At 40.1% G+C, this 17,459-nt stretch overlaps 2 protein-coding genes across 7 annotated transcripts in view; both read right to left on the bottom strand.

Moving 5' to 3' along the window:
- The window catches only part of ABHD10 (abhydrolase domain containing 10, depalmitoylase), a 33,105-nt gene extending 30,144 nt beyond the window's left edge, over nucleotides 1-2,961 (bottom strand). The window contains exon 1 of the mRNA XM_049875906.1: nucleotides 2,767-2,961. Coding sequence (XP_049731863.1) covers nucleotides 2,767-2,923 — 157 coding nt within the window. The 5' untranslated portion in view covers nucleotides 2,924-2,961. The remainder of the gene's footprint in view (nucleotides 1-2,766) is intronic.
- Nucleotides 2,962-6,681: 3,720 nt separating this feature from the next.
- Nucleotides 6,682-17,459, bottom strand: part of PHLDB2 (pleckstrin homology like domain family B member 2) — a 333,291-nt gene continuing 322,513 nt past the window's right edge. For 5 of the 6 annotated variants that reach the window (XM_049875765.1, XM_049875785.1, XM_049875770.1 and 2 more), the window contains 2 exons: nucleotides 9,540-9,625; nucleotides 6,682-8,617 (listed from right to left, as the gene is read on the bottom strand). In XM_049875765.1, coding sequence (XP_049731722.1) covers nucleotides 8,477-8,617; nucleotides 9,540-9,625 — 227 coding nt within the window. In that variant the 3' untranslated portion in view covers nucleotides 6,682-8,476. The remainder of the gene's footprint in view (nucleotides 8,618-9,539; nucleotides 9,626-17,459) is intronic. The other variant, XM_049875794.1, reaches the window with a different exon arrangement.

Genomic DNA, 17,459 nt, shown 5'->3' with positions numbered 1-17,459 from the left:
CTTTTTCATTTTTTTAATGTTTGGATAGTTTTGCACCGTCCACTTTTGGGGGAAGGGGCAGAAACAAGTTTGGTCTGCTCATGAAAAATTGTTTCAAAGGCAGAAGTGCCATGACCCTTCTTATTACTGACTCCCATCCCACCTAAGAAATCATGGGCCATGGTAACAGTCAATCATAGCTCAGTACTGGCTGAGGTGGGTTCCGTGAGCAGTTTCTTTACAAGTTGCCTGGAACAATATATAACAGTCTCATTTTGGAAAGAGATTTTTCACAGAAGTCTGCAATCACTGTGTGTTTTATTTGCTGGTCTGGCTTTCTGTGAATGGTACACAGTGTAATATAAGTGCAACGGTACAACTAGTATACTTTATAAGGTACTCTAAGCCAGTTTCATTTTTTAAAGTTTTTTCTGCACCTATAAAATCAACACTTGTTTTTTAAAAAAAGAGTATAAAGATTTTTTAAATGTCATTTATAATCCCGCCTTCTTCCTCCAAAGACATTACCCAACCTGTGCCATCGAGTCAATTCCGACTCACAGCGACCCTATAGGACAGAGTAGAACTGCCCCACAGAGTTTCCAAGGAGTGCCTGGTGGATTCGAACTGCTGACCCTTTGGTTAGCAGCCATAGCACTTAACTACTACACCACCAGGGTTTCCCCAAAGACATTAGATTTACTTATTTCCTTACAGTCCTTTTTGGAGCTCTAGTGGTGCAGTGATTAAGTGATACAGCTGCTAACCAAAAGGTCAGTAGTTCAAATTCACCAGCCGCTCCTTGGAAACCCCATGGGGCAGTTCTACTCTGTCCTCTAGGGTCACTATAGGTAGGAATGGCAATTTTTTTTTTTTTTAAAGTCCTTTCACTGGACTAGCAGATCTCTTTTTTAGTAGTATTAAGTGGATACTTCCTCCACTTTTTGTGGTTAACTCAGCCCCTTCCCATGTGAGCTGCTGAAGTATTCCCCATTTTGGATTTAAGAATTTGATTTTTTTTTTCTTTTTTTAACTTAATTGTAGGCCTTAAAATTATCCCTCTTACATGTAAGGCTGTTCTAACACTCCAACATATAGAGAAATTTGACAAATTTAAAACTCTTACTGAAAAACAGGGCTAAGCAGGGGACAGTCAGGATCCATGCTTTATAGATACTGGCAGATTATATCAGCAAAAACATTCATTTCCCAATTCCCTTAGCTCAGCACTCAAAAAAATCCTTCCTGAACTTTTCCAGCTATTACCTCCCAACAAAGGAATTTCCCAAGATAACTACAATTTATTTAATCTTGGTTATAAGTAGACATACTCTTAATCTTATATCCATAAAAATACCTTTCTACTGTTAAGGTTTACTTTAAAGCCTGGTGCATAAGTGCTCTGGGAGTATTTGCTAAATAGATGAAGGGATATTATACCCTAGTTAAGGAACTGACACACTTAGCTAGTGAGCACTTATGTATAACATACCTTTGGGTTGTGTACAATTAAATGTAAGTTACTTATAAGGCCTGGTAGTGGTGCAATGGTTAAGTTCTACTCTGTCCTGTAGGGTCGCTATGCGTCGGAATCGACTCGATGGCACTGGGTTGGGTAATGTCTTTGGAGGAAGAAAGCAGGATTATAAATGACATTTTAAAAATCTTTATACTTTTTTTTTTAAAAAAACAAGTATTGATTTTATAGGTGCAGAAAAAACTTTAAAAAATGAAACTGACTTAGAGTGCAATGGTTAAGTGCTTGACTGGTAACCCAAAGGTTGGTGGTTGGAACCCTGGACCACCCACTCGTGGGAGAAAAGACCTGGTAACCTGTTGCCATAAATATTACAGCCTGGGAAATCCTATGGGGCAGATTTACTGTCACAAGGCGTCGCTGTAAGTCAAAATTCACTCAGTGGCACCTAACAACAAAAACATCGACTATTAAGTTTAAAAATGTTAACTCAGAGTGTATCTGAAACGACACAAATTCCCATAGGAAACACCATGCAGCTGACAACTGCCAGAATTATATCTTTTTATTTTCTTGCCAAATGCAAAGCCAAAAAATTAAAGGAACATAATTCATGAAGACAGACTAAATGCAACTGGGGGGAAGAGGCAGTGATCAAACAGACGATAAAGGAAATACTTGAGTTCTCCAGTTTGGAGTCTAAATTCTAGTTGTCTTTGTAGAGGGGTGACAGGGTTGTTTCACTGAGTGGGGCATGGAGAACACTAGACATCAGGCTCGATGAAGACATCTACACTTTTACAAAGAAAATGTCCCATGTTTTCAGTCCCCTCAAGGCAAAGGAGATCAGGTCTGAACATCTTAACACGGAGTCACGATCTGTAAACTTCAGAAGCCGCAGATGAAACAAACAAAAAGCAAAAAAGGGCGACAGGTCAATCAAACGCGTTGGCGGCCCAACCACGCCCCCCAGGAGGGCAGCCCAGGCCGACGGCAGCCGGCGCAGAGACCCCCTCACGACCCTCTGCACACTGTCCGAAACCAAAACCCAAACCCACTGCCGCCCGGGCGAGCCCGACTCACAGCGACCCTACAGGACAGAGCTACCCCACAGGGTCCCCAAGGAGCGCCTGGTGGACTCGAGCTGCCGACCTTCTGGTTAGCAGCCGTAGCACTTAACCACCATGCCAGCAGGGCTTCCAGACCCGTCGAAAGCGCCTGGAATTGGGGCGCTGAGAAGGGGGGAGGGACACTTTCGAATGGGGCGCCCAAAACGCACTGGACCGGGAAAGGTCGCGTCCTACTCCCACCTTTCGAACAGTGACTTGGGAGCCACCGTGGCGCCCGCTCGGACTTCCGGGCAAGTAGGGCGCTGAAGCCTCGGTGGGGGCCGAAAGAGACGGCCGCCCAAGCCCAGCTCCGACAAGGTACCCCAGCCGCCACGGCAGCAAGGCGCAGGCCCGCCATCTTCCCAGCAGCCCCTGCGCCCCCCAGCGTCCTCCACAGAAGGCGACCGTGCGCAGGCGCGCAAGCTGCGCATGCGTCGTCGGCTAGAAGGCGGAACTTGCTACAGAGCGCCTGTGCCCTAGTCAGCACGGGGAGAATGCACATGCGCAGAGGATCGTCGCTCGTTCCCCCCGCCCTTTTTTTTTCGCTTCATGTACAACGTTTTGCTTGTGACAGCGTGGGATGTTTTGAGTGGTCCCGAATGGCTACGTTCTCGGTTGGCTGCTAGATATTCCAGGAGAAGAACCGTTACCCAACTTTCCTGGGCAGGAAACCATCTCATCTTCCCCGGGACACTGATCTCGCTGCATCTCACGTCTACCCTAAATCCTGCGAGTACAGAAACCTGGAGTGGAATCCGACACTCGCCGCCGTCTCCTGCCACGTTTTTTTCCCTGTTTTTGTACTTGAATATTGCATTATTCTGACTCCTACCTCATGCTGTATACAAAAATAATTACCAGATACAGGAAGGGTCTCAAAAGAAGAATAAAACGGAAGGTTAAAATTAATTTTACGAAATTACTTGTATAGTCTGGGGATGGGAGGGACTTTCTTAAGGTTTGAAGCCCCAAAATCATAAAAAAGGGATGTATTTGGTGGTATACGAATCTAAATTTTTTTGAATGGCAAAAGGTACGTTAAGTCACCTGAAAACCTAGAAAAGCAGATTTTACAACATAGGTAACAAAGTATTAGTGCTTCCTATTCAGACGGCTTCTAGAAACGGTAAGAAAAACATTTGTAAAATTGGCCAAAGGTTATAAAAGACAATCTATATAAGCAGACATGATGCACCTCCCTAATTTAAAAACTGAATTTTTGCAGCTATCAGATTGGCAAAAATTATCCATTATTGTTACTACCAGTTTCCATGGAGCCAATTCCAACTCAGGGAGACTCCATGAATAGAACTGGGGTCCACAGAGTTTTTAATGAATAGAACTGGGGTCCACAGAGTTTTTAATGAATAGAACTGGGGTCCACAGAGTTTTTAATGAATAGAACTGGGGTCCACAGAGTTTTTAATGAATAGAACTGGGGTCCACAGAGTTTTTAATGAATAGAACTGGGGTCCACAGAGTTTTTAATGAATAGAACTGGGGTCCACAGAGTTTTTAATGAATAGAACTGGGGTCCACAGAGTTTTCAACGGCTGACAGAGCACCAGGACTTTTTTCTGAACCTCCAATCTTTTCAGTTAGCAGCCTAGTTATTCCCGTTTCAGTCAGGATGGAAACAGGCTTCTTGTCCAAGCAACGGCCACAATGCATTTTGTCGATAAATTCAGAATGAAAGAAAATGGAAACAGGTAGCAGTGAATAAGAGGTGGTAGGCAGGCCGGTGGGGTGAAAAAGATCTACAGTTTGAGCTCATAAGACATGGGGGCTCCAGGGACCAAATTAGCCAGGAACCTGCTTGACTTATGTTACATCAGAGAAAGTAGAGGTCTGAGCAATTAAAAAAAAAAAAAAAAACACTGCCAAACCAACATAGGGGGTTCATCTCTCCTGAGTCACTGGTTTTTCAAACTTAGGTGCTCATCAGTTATTATGTGAAGACTTTTTAGCTAAACTGCCCTTCCCAAGTCTATTGTATAAGAATCTCTTGGCCACAACCTCTTGGACTTGGAATGAGAGACTTGGAAGAGGCACAGTGAGCCCTTTCAGGACCCTGATACATAAAGACTGTATTATTGCCAGGACTGAGAGCTACACACATTCAAATCGTCATGGTCACCCACTATCTTTGATTGGGGCACCATTGTTTTCCAGCCTGTGCAAAATCCCTCGGGCTAAAGATTTGGTTGCTTTGCAACACTTACACTGCCCTTGTTTTCTAAGAGGGAGATTAAGTTTCTAGCACGGCTTCCACCTATAATTCTTCCCATTTTGGTTATGGTTCTGGTTCACCCAAATTTTTAAAAATTTGTGTCAGTTCCGGTGTCACTTCCTTAGCCCTGACTGAACTGGCAAGAATCAGTACAAAGCCCTGGACTGAAACCAGTTTACTGTCTTGGTCATTTATTTTGGAGCAGCAATATGTGCAAGAGTTAAAGGCAAACGTTGAATCTAGAGAAGTCGGCATGTCTTTGGAGTCTTGAGAACCTGTCCAATTGGACCACAGTGAAAAAGTTGGATAATGGCAAAACACTGACTAGATCTTTCTTGGCAGGTGTAATGCCATAGACAGACAGCAGAGGCAGCCATCTGACTTCAGGTCATATCTCAAAAGTTGCTGAGCTATTTTGCCAGCTCTACATGAAGGCTGTTGTAGATTCCAGAAGGACAAAATCGTGGTGATGCCCAGTGCATGTCACCTCACTGTCCTTAGAGCCTAACAATAAATGCCTCTCCCTGGAGGTTTGGATAACTGCAAATATTCTGTTATTCCTTTCCATTTTTTCCCCTCTACTTTTGAAGGTCTCCTGTCATTTCATGTGCAGCAAAATGAAAAATCTGACTAGTCATCATAGTGGGAAAAACACAAAACCCAGGGATCATTTTCTTTATTCATAGCTGTCAGCCTAACAAACCAGGAAAAACTGTGGCCAAGATGCTTCTACTGACAGTGGTGGGCTTGAAGGAGACATTTTCTTCTATTCTGGGTACCCTTTCACGTTTGTCTTCATTAACATACAAAAGGGTGAAAGGACATATTGGGGAAAGCAGTTTCTCTCTTGGGAATCTGCTACCTTGGTTCAGAGAGACAAAAGATGTCCCCACATTACCAAATAAAGTCTCATCGCTTTACTTCACAGTTGCATCATTTTTTTTTTTTCCTGTTAGAAGGATAAGTACGCATGGTCCTTCAATCCCTAGTAATAAGTGCATCTGCACAAAGAAACAATAAGATGTCAGATATTTTCAAGGTCTATTTCATTTTAAGCAATAGGAATGTGACCCGAGATATTAAAACAGGGAGCAAATGCCCTAAGATAGGAGGGTGCCTGTTTGAGAAATAGTGAAGAGACTGGTGTGGTTAGAGGAGAAGCAAGTAAAAGAGAAATAGGCTATACTATAATGGACGCAATAGGGGGTTGAGTGTGGAACCAAGAGGATTAGTAAGACAAGGAACGGGGGCCCCCAAATCTGCAAATAACAAGAAATGGGCCAGGGCACAGAAACAAAGCCATTCCCCAGAACAGTGGGGCGGGGTATCTAAAAATAGCCTGCAAACTTCTTTAAAGTTGCCTTTCAGAAGCAGCTGGAGAAGACCAGGCCTAGGGACATGCACAGAACATCCACCTGTGACCGCTGTGTGACCTTCCACCAGAAGCAGTGAGGGGCTACAGCCCCAGCCAGGGAATCAAACCCAGGGAGCAAGAGACTGCGCAGGCATGACACCCCATGATAAGTCCTGCTACGAATCCCAGAGGCCTCCAGGACAGGAGCCATCTAGGAAAGCTGCTGCATGCACACCTTAGTTAACATTTCCCCAGCTGTGTCTATGAATAAACATGAATCTTTTCCCACCCAAGAACTTTTAAAAACTCAGGCCTGTCTTTTGTTCTGTGAGATGAGGGTAAGCACTACTCTAGGCCCTCCTCGTCTCCACTTGCAAGCCTCTTCAATAAAGCTTTGCTCATATGGAAAACTACGTGCCTTACCTGCTCATTCTTGACCAGTGAGAGGCAAGAACCTTATTTGAGTTACAATACTACTTCTAATTACTTCAGTTTATGAACTACAAATCATAATGTTAACACACAACAATCTTTATTTAGATTCTACCATTGACTTTTGCTCCATAATGTTACTTATAGGTAACTTCCACATGAGGGAAGAGTTTATTTTTAAATGTGAAATCAGGTCAACATTTTAATCTGAATTTAACATATTTAACACACGTATTTAAAAGCTTACTACATCATGCAAGATACAAAGTTGATTAGAATACCTTTACGATCATGTGAAAAAGCAAAGTACAGTATAGAAAAGTCACATCTTTACATTAACCAACAACATTTTAGCAATTGCATCTTATTCTCTTAGATCACTACAGGGTAGAGAGGTGATCTGTGAAAAAAATAAACAGATTATAAAAATGTCTTCTTCAATTGTAATTTTCGTCCTTCACTTTCAAGTAAAATACTGGTCATCCAGTTGCAAATTCTTATTATTGGCAACATGTATGCAAACCACCCTGAAAGTTAAAAAAAAAAAAAAGAATGGTACTCAGGCCTGACAAAGATCTTCTAGAGAGACACTTCAGATCTAATCAGATCACATTGAACTAGTAAATAAGGTCATTGTTTTCTACTTCTACCTACTGCCTTCTTTCAGGAGAGAGTACATTCATTTTTACAGACACACACAAGATAAACGGGTATTCACGGCACTTGGAAAACCATTACAAAAAGAACTTGCCTGAAGTCATTTACTCAACAAAAAATTAATTTAACTCTAAAAACCAAAGGCTAATTGTAAAGAAATACGTAATAAAATGGTACACTACAGACAATGCTATGTTGAATTTCATTTGCCTTTTTATAGAACTACACCACTCCCGCAAATAAGAATTCTGATCAGTCTGTTCTTTGGTAGAAACAGAGCTCTGATTTCATAGTTATATCGAGTGAGACTGCGATGAACAGGTGCGCTCCACAACCAAGAGCTCTGACAAGCCAGAAGAAACTGGCTACTGGCTGCCTTTATTCTCAGCACTGGGAATGGAGAAATCTCTGGCAAAACGAGCTCCTAACACTAAATATTCTTTTTATTTAAAACTGCCCGATGTGACAGAATGTGTAAGCCTGCTTCTTTCTAAAACATGCATCGTTTTGTTCTCTCTTCTTTTACACAGAGTAGCTTGCTATATACGTACAGCAGCTTATGCTGGTGATGACTCTTCAAAGTGAACTTCCTGGGCACGTGATGGCATGAAAATTCCAGTTGATAAGGTAGAATGTCTCTAAATGCAGTTCACCACTTGAAACTACTAATGTTAAACAGAAATCAGGCCAAGTCTTTGGCTTTGGTGCGGTACTCAAAAATTAAGGCAAAATCTCTTCCTAAAATATGTTCCCCTCCAATCCCACCCCCCAAGTCTTCATTTGCCTATATTTATAAAATTACCTTTAGCAAAATTCCACCTTTTAAAAAACCAAGATATCAAAGCTAGTGGTAACGATTAGGGTGTTAAAGTAATTTTACATTTCCAAATGCATATAGACATTTTTGTAAACTATTTAGTTTGTTTCTCCAAAACCAACAACTGGTAAAAAAAAAAAAAAAAGTTTGTAAGAAATATTCCTGTAGGTGATGCTATTTATCAAAATAGTGTTCTCTTTTTCACAGGTGCTTCAGTTCTTTTGCTATTCATGATCAAGCTTTGACTTAAAACCCCTTCATCCTCCATTGTAGATGACTTCCTGTTAATATGAGAACAGTTTTGCTTATACACAGTTAAAGTGGTGGGTTTGTTGGGTCTTTCCATCTGGAATTGAATATGGCTTCATTCTTGTAAGAGATTATTGCAGTATGCCCTGAAGTGGACTGTTGCCCCAATTCACTACAACAGGAAGTGAGTGTAGCCTTCTGCCCCAGTAACTATAACATCCATCCAGATTCGCATGGCTTCCGGCGATGGGGCCACCATATAATAGATCCTGTCATGCGTCTTGACACTAAAAGTAAGTAATGGGTTTGGACTCTAAAAATCAAAAAAGGAAAAGAATGTAAAACATCTTGAAATTAGAACACTAAATGACATAAGACATATGTGAAGGCTGCTTTCTCTGTAAAAGTTCCCATTTATAGAAATCAATGTAAGCATTACTTTTTATCTCATATAAACCATCCTCTGGCCCCCAACACCTTTCTCAGTCTTGACCATCTTTTTGACCTTTCTGCAACAAAACCTCTTACAGAGAGTTCCCCATTCCTCTTAGCAGTCAGTTTGTGAAGCTCTGGAAGGATACCAGGCTGATAGCAGGTACTCAAAAGACAGTATTCTTAGCCCTACTAAGAGCCTTCTTCATGATCTGCCTCATACCTATGTACAGGTAGTCCCTGGTTTATGATGTATTCAAGTGCCAATGAACTGTACTGATGAATGTCTGGTCTTTGTTGTGTTTTGTTTTTGGTATATCTTATTGTTAGTAATATGTACTACATACAATATTATGTGTAATTTGCTGACATTATCATTCTCAGATATTCACTTGCAGATGCTCAAAGACAAATAAAGATTGCATTTACAAAGATACCGATAATAAAAGGCAATAATAATGAAAAAAAAGTATTCGACTTACATCAGAACGGACTTATGACGGAGTTGTTGGAATGGAACCCCATTATAAGTTGGGGACTACCTGTAGTAACTTTTTGCTAGAACACTAAAAAGGAGTCACTCTGCAGAATCCCCCAAACCAACAGGCCCAGAAGATTTCCTCACTTCTCCGTGCCTTTTTTTCAGCTGTCCTTGGTACTTCTGTGTTTACTTTTCTGGCACCATTCTGAACATATCTATCCATTATGCCAGAAAAACAAACCCAAATTGCTTAGAATTCAAAAACATCTTTTTCCCAACTATGCATTTAAAATTCTAGGAACATAAAAAGATCAATATTTACCTTATTAGCATTCTTCAGGTGATCATAATATACTTCTTCAATGGCTTGAAAATATATTATCCCTTTTAATTTAGCTTCATGCTTGTCTGCAATGATAGATAAGTGTTAAAATATTTTCTCACCACTGATGGGCAGGAAAAATTATAATTTCATTATAATTGTCACCATTAAAATATCTACTTAGCATTTAAATTATCTAAGATTACCTCAGATAATCTGGGTTACTGCATTTGTGCTATTTTACACTGAAAAAAGATTGAATAAGCAGCCCCAAACCAAAGGGACTAAGTGACTTTGCCCAAGGCTCTTCTGTAAATTAGCAGACAAAAGACAACCTAGAAATATTGACTTTTGGATTAGTACACCAAGTATAAACACTACTGGCACAATACAAAGTATTTACCTACAACCTCAAAGAATGTCTTTATAATGGATATATTAACATTCGGATCTACTGTAATGAAATTTTAAGTGTTTTTTTTTTTTTTTAATTTAGAAGTAAAATTCTAGTTATATTTCTTTCCTGTCAAAGTTCTTGTTGAGGATGCTAGTGTTGATTTTTTTCCTAATCACAGTAGAGTTTCATGTCAATAACTTAAAACCTTTTCAAGGCAGCATTTTCCATACTGTTTTGCCATTAAAGCAGAATAAAACAAAACCAAAAAACAGAAACATCAACCAAGCAAATCAACAGTCTTACTCCATGATCTAATAAGTTCTCAAATTATTTTGTGAGGTGGAGCCAAGGTGGTGGACTCGTCAGGCTAACTAAGCCATTCCAATGCAACCAAGACCTGGAAAACCAAGTAAAACAGACACAGACATCAATCCAGGAACCCTGAACTTTAAATGAAGGCATAAAGGATAAGATCAGAAGTCACTGAGAAGAAAAAACTGATAGAAAATGGCGAAGGAGTGGAGATTCCCCCCCAAACTGCATAACTCAGTTTGGCTACCCTGAAATAAAGACAACAACCTCACACACAGGAAGGCACCTCCACAGAATTCCCAATAGGAGATAGAGGCCCAGTGCAGACACACACAGGGTTAAGTAAGACCACATCTGCTGACTGCAAACCAAGGAGGAGCCCGGACTCTCTCACCTAGTAACCAAAGGAACATGTTCCTATAACCCCAATCTCTCTGGTGAAGAGTGGCAAGAAACACACCCCATCCCGGCAGCTCCAACTTCTAGGAACCACAGTAGTAATCCACCCTATTGCCCTCCCCCATCTAGCCCACTCTGTCTCTGCCCTGACTCTCCTCCTGCCTCTTTCCTCAGCCCCGCTGGCTGGGTCTCAGACCCCTCCCAGCCAGCCACAGTGTTGGCACACTCCATGGCCTGAGGTGAATAGGCCCGAACCCCCACAATGCTAGCGGCCAGTTTGGGCCCCACACAGCCACACTCAACGGCCCTGAGGGAAACTGGCCCAGACCCACACACCCCTCCTGACTGGCTTGTCCCCATGTTACCATGCTCCATGGCTCTGAGGGGAACCGGCCTGGACCACCAGACACCTCCCTCCCAGCTCAGGCCCTGCCACACTGTGTGCCCTGTGGCCCTGAGGAGAACCAGCCCAGACCCCCAGGCCCCTCCCCACCAACTCAGGCCCTGCCTAGTTAGGCCCCATGACCCCAAGGGTAACTGGCCCACCCCACCCCGGGCCCTGCTCCAGCCCTCAGCCCCAGCCTGGTTTGCCCTGCAGACAAATGGCCCATTCCCACCCCTCCCCCCAATGCTGGACCTGCCCTGCTGCACCATAGCCAGCGACTGGCCCTACACATCCAGACAAGGTGGTGAGAACTATCGTGACCACAAACAAGTAAGCAACAAAGCACACCCAGCCCACCTGCCCAGATATAACCAACCAAAACAAAAAGCAGGATGAAACAAACAGATCTACAATCAATAAATAAAGAAAATAATACCTAAATCTCTTGGGCACAGCAGACAGTATCAAAGCATATTAGAAAAGAGAACAAGATGGCTCCAGTAAGTGACCAAAATAAAACACCAAATGATCTTCTGGCAGAAGAAAGGGCACTGGAACTACCTGATAGGGAATTCAAAAGTCCAACATTCAGGGCTCCTCAAGAGATTAGGAAAGAGATCAAGAAAACAGACAAAACCAACCAAAACAGCTAAAATGAAGGAAAACAAAGACAAAGCAAAGGAAGAACTCAGGAAACAAATACAAGAACAAAATATCAAAATGAATAGAAGCCATGCAAAAACAGCAATCAGTAGTCCAAAAGATAAACTACAAAACTTCAGAAATGGAAAACACAACAGAAGATTTTACGAGCAAATTTGAAACAATGGAAGACATGATCAGTGAAACTGAAGACAAATCCACGATTGTCGCTTTGTTTGAGAAAAATCAGGGAAAAGAATGAAGAAAACCTAAGAACTATGCGGGATACAATCAAGAGCAAAAATTTGCCCATGATTGGAATTCCAGAACGGGGGGAGAAAATGGAAAACACAGAGAGGATCACTGAAAATTTGCTGACAGAAAGCTTCCGTAATATTACAAAAGATGAAAAGCTGACCATCCAAGAACCTCAACGAACTCCATATAGGACAGACTGCAAAAGAAAGTCACCAAGACATTTCATAATTATACTTGGCAAAACCAAAGAAAAAGAATCATGAGAGCACCTTGTGAAAAATGAATAGTCCAAAAGGGAAACAAGACTAAACTCTGATTACTCAGCAGAAACCATGCAAGCAAGGAGGCAATGGGATGATATATATAAAACCTCAAAAGAAAAAAATTGCCAACCAAGGATAATATATCCTGCATAACACTTGTTCAACTATAATAGTGAAATTAGGACATTTCCAGATAACAGAATTTAAGGGAACTTATAAAAACAAAGCCAAACTTACAAGAATTATTAAAGGGGTCCTTCTGTTAGCATAGTGGTTAAGTGTTATGGCTGCTAACCAAAAGGTCGGCAGTTTGAATCCGCCAGGCCCTCCTTGGAAACTCTATGGAGCAGTTCTACTCTGTCCTATAGGGTCGCTATGAGTCGGAATCAACTCAATGGCAACAGGTTGGGTTTTTTGGTCTGTTAGAGAACCAACAACATGCGACAACAACCTAAATCTAGAACACAGGACAGTATTAGCCAGATACCAACCTAGGTAATGAAATCTTAAGGATAAAACAAAACTAAAAGACTTAAACCACAGAGCTAGGGACATCAATCTGTAAATGATGACAACATCAGAACAATAAAAGGGGGAACACATGGTGTAGGTACAGAACTTCCACATGGAGAGGAAGTCAAGGCAGTATCAGATAATAAAAAACTGATTCAAACCTAGGAAGATAAGGGAAAATTTCAAGGTAACCACAAAGAAAGTTAACAACCCTATTCATCAAAATAAAGAAGAAAAACATAGTTTCAGTAAACACAAAATCTACAATAATAAAATGAACAAAAAGGAATCCATGAACAAAAAGAACTCAACACAGAAGAGTAAGAGAAACAAAGAAAACCTCAGCACCATAAGGAGAGCCCAACAAAGCGACAGGAATAAACTCATACCTATCAATAATCACACAGACTGTAAATGGTTTAAATGTACCCATAAAGAGACAGAAAGTGACAGAATGAACAACAAAAGACTCATCAATATGCTGTCTACAAGAGACACGCCTTAGACCCAAAGACATAAATATATTAAAAATCAACAGATGGAAAAATATGTCAAGCAAACAGTAACCTAAAAAGAGCAGGAGTGGCAATACTAATCTCAGATAAAATAGACTTTATGCCAAAATCCATCATAAAAGACAAGGAAGAACATTACATAATAATTAAAGGGACAACCCACTGTAATGACATAAACATACTAAATATCTATGCACCTAATGACAGGGCTCCAAAATACATAAAACAAATTCTGACAGCACTGAAAAGAGAAATTGATAGTGCCACAGTAATAGTAGGAGACTTCAACACACCACTCTTGGTAAAGGACATAACATCTAGAAACAAACTCAACAAAGATACAGAAGATGTACAGGCCACAAAAAACCATCTTGATCTTATAGACATATAGCAAACTCTCCACCCAACAGCAGCAAAGTATATATTCTTTTCCAATGCACATGGAATGTTCTCCAGAAAAAAAAAGCACACACACACACACACACACACACACACACCTTAGGTCACAAAACAACCTGCAGCAAAATCCAAAACATTGAGATAATACAAAGCATCTTCTCTGATCACAACACCATAAAAGTAGACATTAGTAACAGGAAGAACAAGGAAAAAAATATGGAAACTGAGTAACGCCTTGCTTGAAAACCACTGGGTAATAGAAGAAATCAAAGATGGAATCAGGAAATTTCCAGAATCAAATGAGAATGAAAACACATCATACCAAAGTCTTTGGGACACAGCAAAGGCAGTGCTCAGAGATCAATTTATAGCAATACACACAGCAAAAATGAAAAAAAAAAAAAAAAGACAAAATGAAAACATTAGTCCTACAACCCGAATAAACAGAGAACACCAAAAGTAGCCCACAGCCACCAGAAGAAGGGAAATAATAAATATCAGAGCAGAAATAAATGAAATAGAGAATAGAAAAACAATAGAAAGAATCAACAAAACCAAAAGCTGGTTCTTTGAAAGGATCAACAAAATTGACAAAGCACTGGCCAAACTGACAAAAGAAAAACAGGAGAGGACACAAATAACCCAAATAAGAAATGAAATGGGGGACATTACAACAGACCCAACTGAAATAAAAAAAGATCATAACAGAGTACTGTGGAAAACTGTATTCCAACAAATTTGAAAACCTAGAGGAAATGTGCAAATTTCTACAACACACTACCTACCTAAACTAACACAAACTGAGGTTGAACATCTGAACAGACTCAAAACAAGAGAAGAGATTGAAAAGGTAATTAAAAAAAAAAAAACTCCCAACAAAAAAGTCCTGGCCCAGAATGCCTTCACTGGAGAATTCTATCAAACATTCAGAGAAGAGCTTATACCGGTAGTACTCAAACTATTTGAGAATACAGAAAAGGAGGGGACACTTCTAAATTCATTCTATGAAGCCGCCATAACCTTGATACCAAAACCAGGCACACACCACACAAAAAAAGAAGAAATTACAGATCAATATCTCTCATGAATATAGATGCAAAAGTTCTCAAAAAAAAATTCTAGCAAGTAGAACTCAGCATTACATAAAAGAAATAATACAGCCCCAACCAAGTGGGATTCATACCAGCTATGCAAGGATGACTCGACATTAGAAAATCAGCCAATATAATCCAGCACATAAATAAAAAGAATCACATGATCATCTCAATTGAAGCAAAAAAAGGCATTTGATAAAGTTCAACACCCATTCCTGAAAAAAAAAAAAACTCTCAATAAGCATAGAAGGGATTCCTCGGCATAATAAAGGGCATCTATACAAAATGAACACCCAACATCATTCTCAAAGAAAAGAGGCTGAAAACATTACCCCTGAGAACAGGAACAAAACAAGGATACCTCTTGTCATCACTCTTATTTAACACTGTGCTGGAAGTCCTAGCTGGAGCAGTAAGGCAAGAAAAGGAAATAAAGAGCATCCAAATTGGTAAGGAAGAAGTAAAACTACCCGTATTCGTGGATGATATGATACTATATGTACAGAACTCAAAAGACTCCACAAGAAAACTATTGGAACTGATAGGATGATTTAGCAGAGTAGCAGGATACAAGATAAACATACAAAAATTAGGTGGACTTCTATACACCAATAAAGAGAACCACAAAAAGGAAATCAGGAAAGCAATACCATTTATAATAGCCCCTGAAAAAATAAAATACTTAGAAATAAATCTAACCAGGTATGTAAAAAACCTACACAAAGAAAACTACAAAACACTACTACACCAAACCAAAAGAGAACTATATAAATGGAAAAACTATACCATGCTCATGGACAGAAAGACTCAACTTTGTGAATACATCAATTCTACCCAAAGCAATCTACACATGCAATGCAACCTTGCTCCAAATACCAACAGCATTCTTTAACGAGATGGAAAAACTAACCATTAACTTTTTATGGAAAGGGAAGAGGCCCTGGATAAGCAAAGCGTTACTGAAGAAAAACAAAGTAGGAGGCCTGACCTCAGAACCTAATATACAGCTATAATGGTCAAAGTAACCTATACTGGTACAAGGACAGACATAACAAGGACAGACATACTGACCAAAAAAAGAATCAAAACTCCAGATGTAAATCCATCCACCTATTGCCACATGATTTTTGATGAACACTCAAAGTTCATTAAATGGAAAAAGACAGCCTTTTTAATAAATGGTGCTGGCATAACTGAATGTCCATCTGAAAAAAAAAAAAGAAACAGAACCCATACCTCACACCACACACAAAAACTATTTCAAAATAGATCAAAGACCTAAACATAAAACCAAAAACTATAAAGATCATGGATGTAAAAATAGGGTCAATGCTAGGGGTCCTAATATATGGCATAAATAGGATACAAGCCATAACTAGCAACATACGAACTTCAGAAGATAAGCTATATAACTGGGATCTTCTAAAAAAATAAATGCATGCTTATCAAAAAAACTTCAACAAAACAGTAAATAGAGAATCTAGAGACTGGGAAAAAAAATTTTGGCTATGACATACCCAACAAAGATCTAATCTCTAAAATCTGTAGGAAAATCCAACACCTCTACAACAAAAAGACAAATAATCCAATTAAAAAATGCACAAAGGATATGAACAGGCGCTTCACCAAAGAAGACATTCAGGCAGCTACAGACACATGAGGCAATGCTCACAATCATTAGCTTTTAGAGAAGTGCAAGTCAAAACTACTATGAGATACCATCTCACCCCAAAATTACTGGCACTAATAAAAAAAACAGAAAACAGCAAATGTTGGAGAGGTTGTGAGGAGACTAGAACTCTTATGCACTGCTGGTGGTAACGCAAAATGGTACAACCATTTTTGAAAACAATATGGCGCTTCCTTGAAAAGCTAGAAATATCATACAATCCAGTAATCCTACTCCTAGAAATATATGCTAGAGAAATAAGAGCTATTACACGAATAGACACGTGCACATCCATGTTCATTGTAGCAGTATTCACAATAGCAAAAAGATGCAAACAACCTAAGTGTCCATCAACATATGAATGGATAAACAAACCATGGTACATACACACAATGGAATAGAATGCAGTGATAAAGAACAATGATGAATCCACAAAACATCTCACAACGTGGATGAAACTGTGGGGTATTATGCTGAGTGAAATAAGTCAATCACAAAAGGACAAATTCTGCATGAGATCACTATTATAAAAACTCAAGAAAAGGTTTACATACAGAAGAAAAAAAATCTTTGATGGTTACAAGGAAGGGGAGGGGTGGGGAGGGATAAATATTAACTAGATACTAGATAAGTGGTATCTTTGGTCAAGGGTAAGATAGTACACAATACTGGGGAAGTCAGCACAACTTGACCATGGCAAAGTCATAAAAGCTTCACAGACACATCCAAACTCTCTGAAGGGCTGAATTACTGGGCTGAGGGCTGGGGGCCATGGCGGGGGGACATCTAATTCAGGGATATCTAGCTCAACCGGCATAACATAGTTTACAAAGAAAATGTTCTACATACGACTGCAGTAAGTAGTATCTGGGGTCTTAAAAGCCTATAAGTAGCCATCTAAGATACATCTACTGGTCCCATCCCAGGTAGAGCAAAGAAGAATTAAGAGAACCAAAGACATGAGGGAAAGATTAGTCCATAAGACTAAGGGACCACAACTACCACAGCCTGAGCCCAGAACAACCAGATGGTGCCTAGTTACCACCACCAACTGCTCTGACAGGGATCACAATA

Source organism: Elephas maximus, chromosome 1, assembly GCF_024166365.1.
Source record: "Elephas maximus indicus isolate mEleMax1 chromosome 1, mEleMax1 primary haplotype, whole genome shotgun sequence".
Taxonomy (NCBI): domain Eukaryota; kingdom Metazoa; phylum Chordata; class Mammalia; order Proboscidea; family Elephantidae; genus Elephas; species Elephas maximus.
This window is presented reverse-complemented; position numbering and strand designations above follow the sequence as displayed.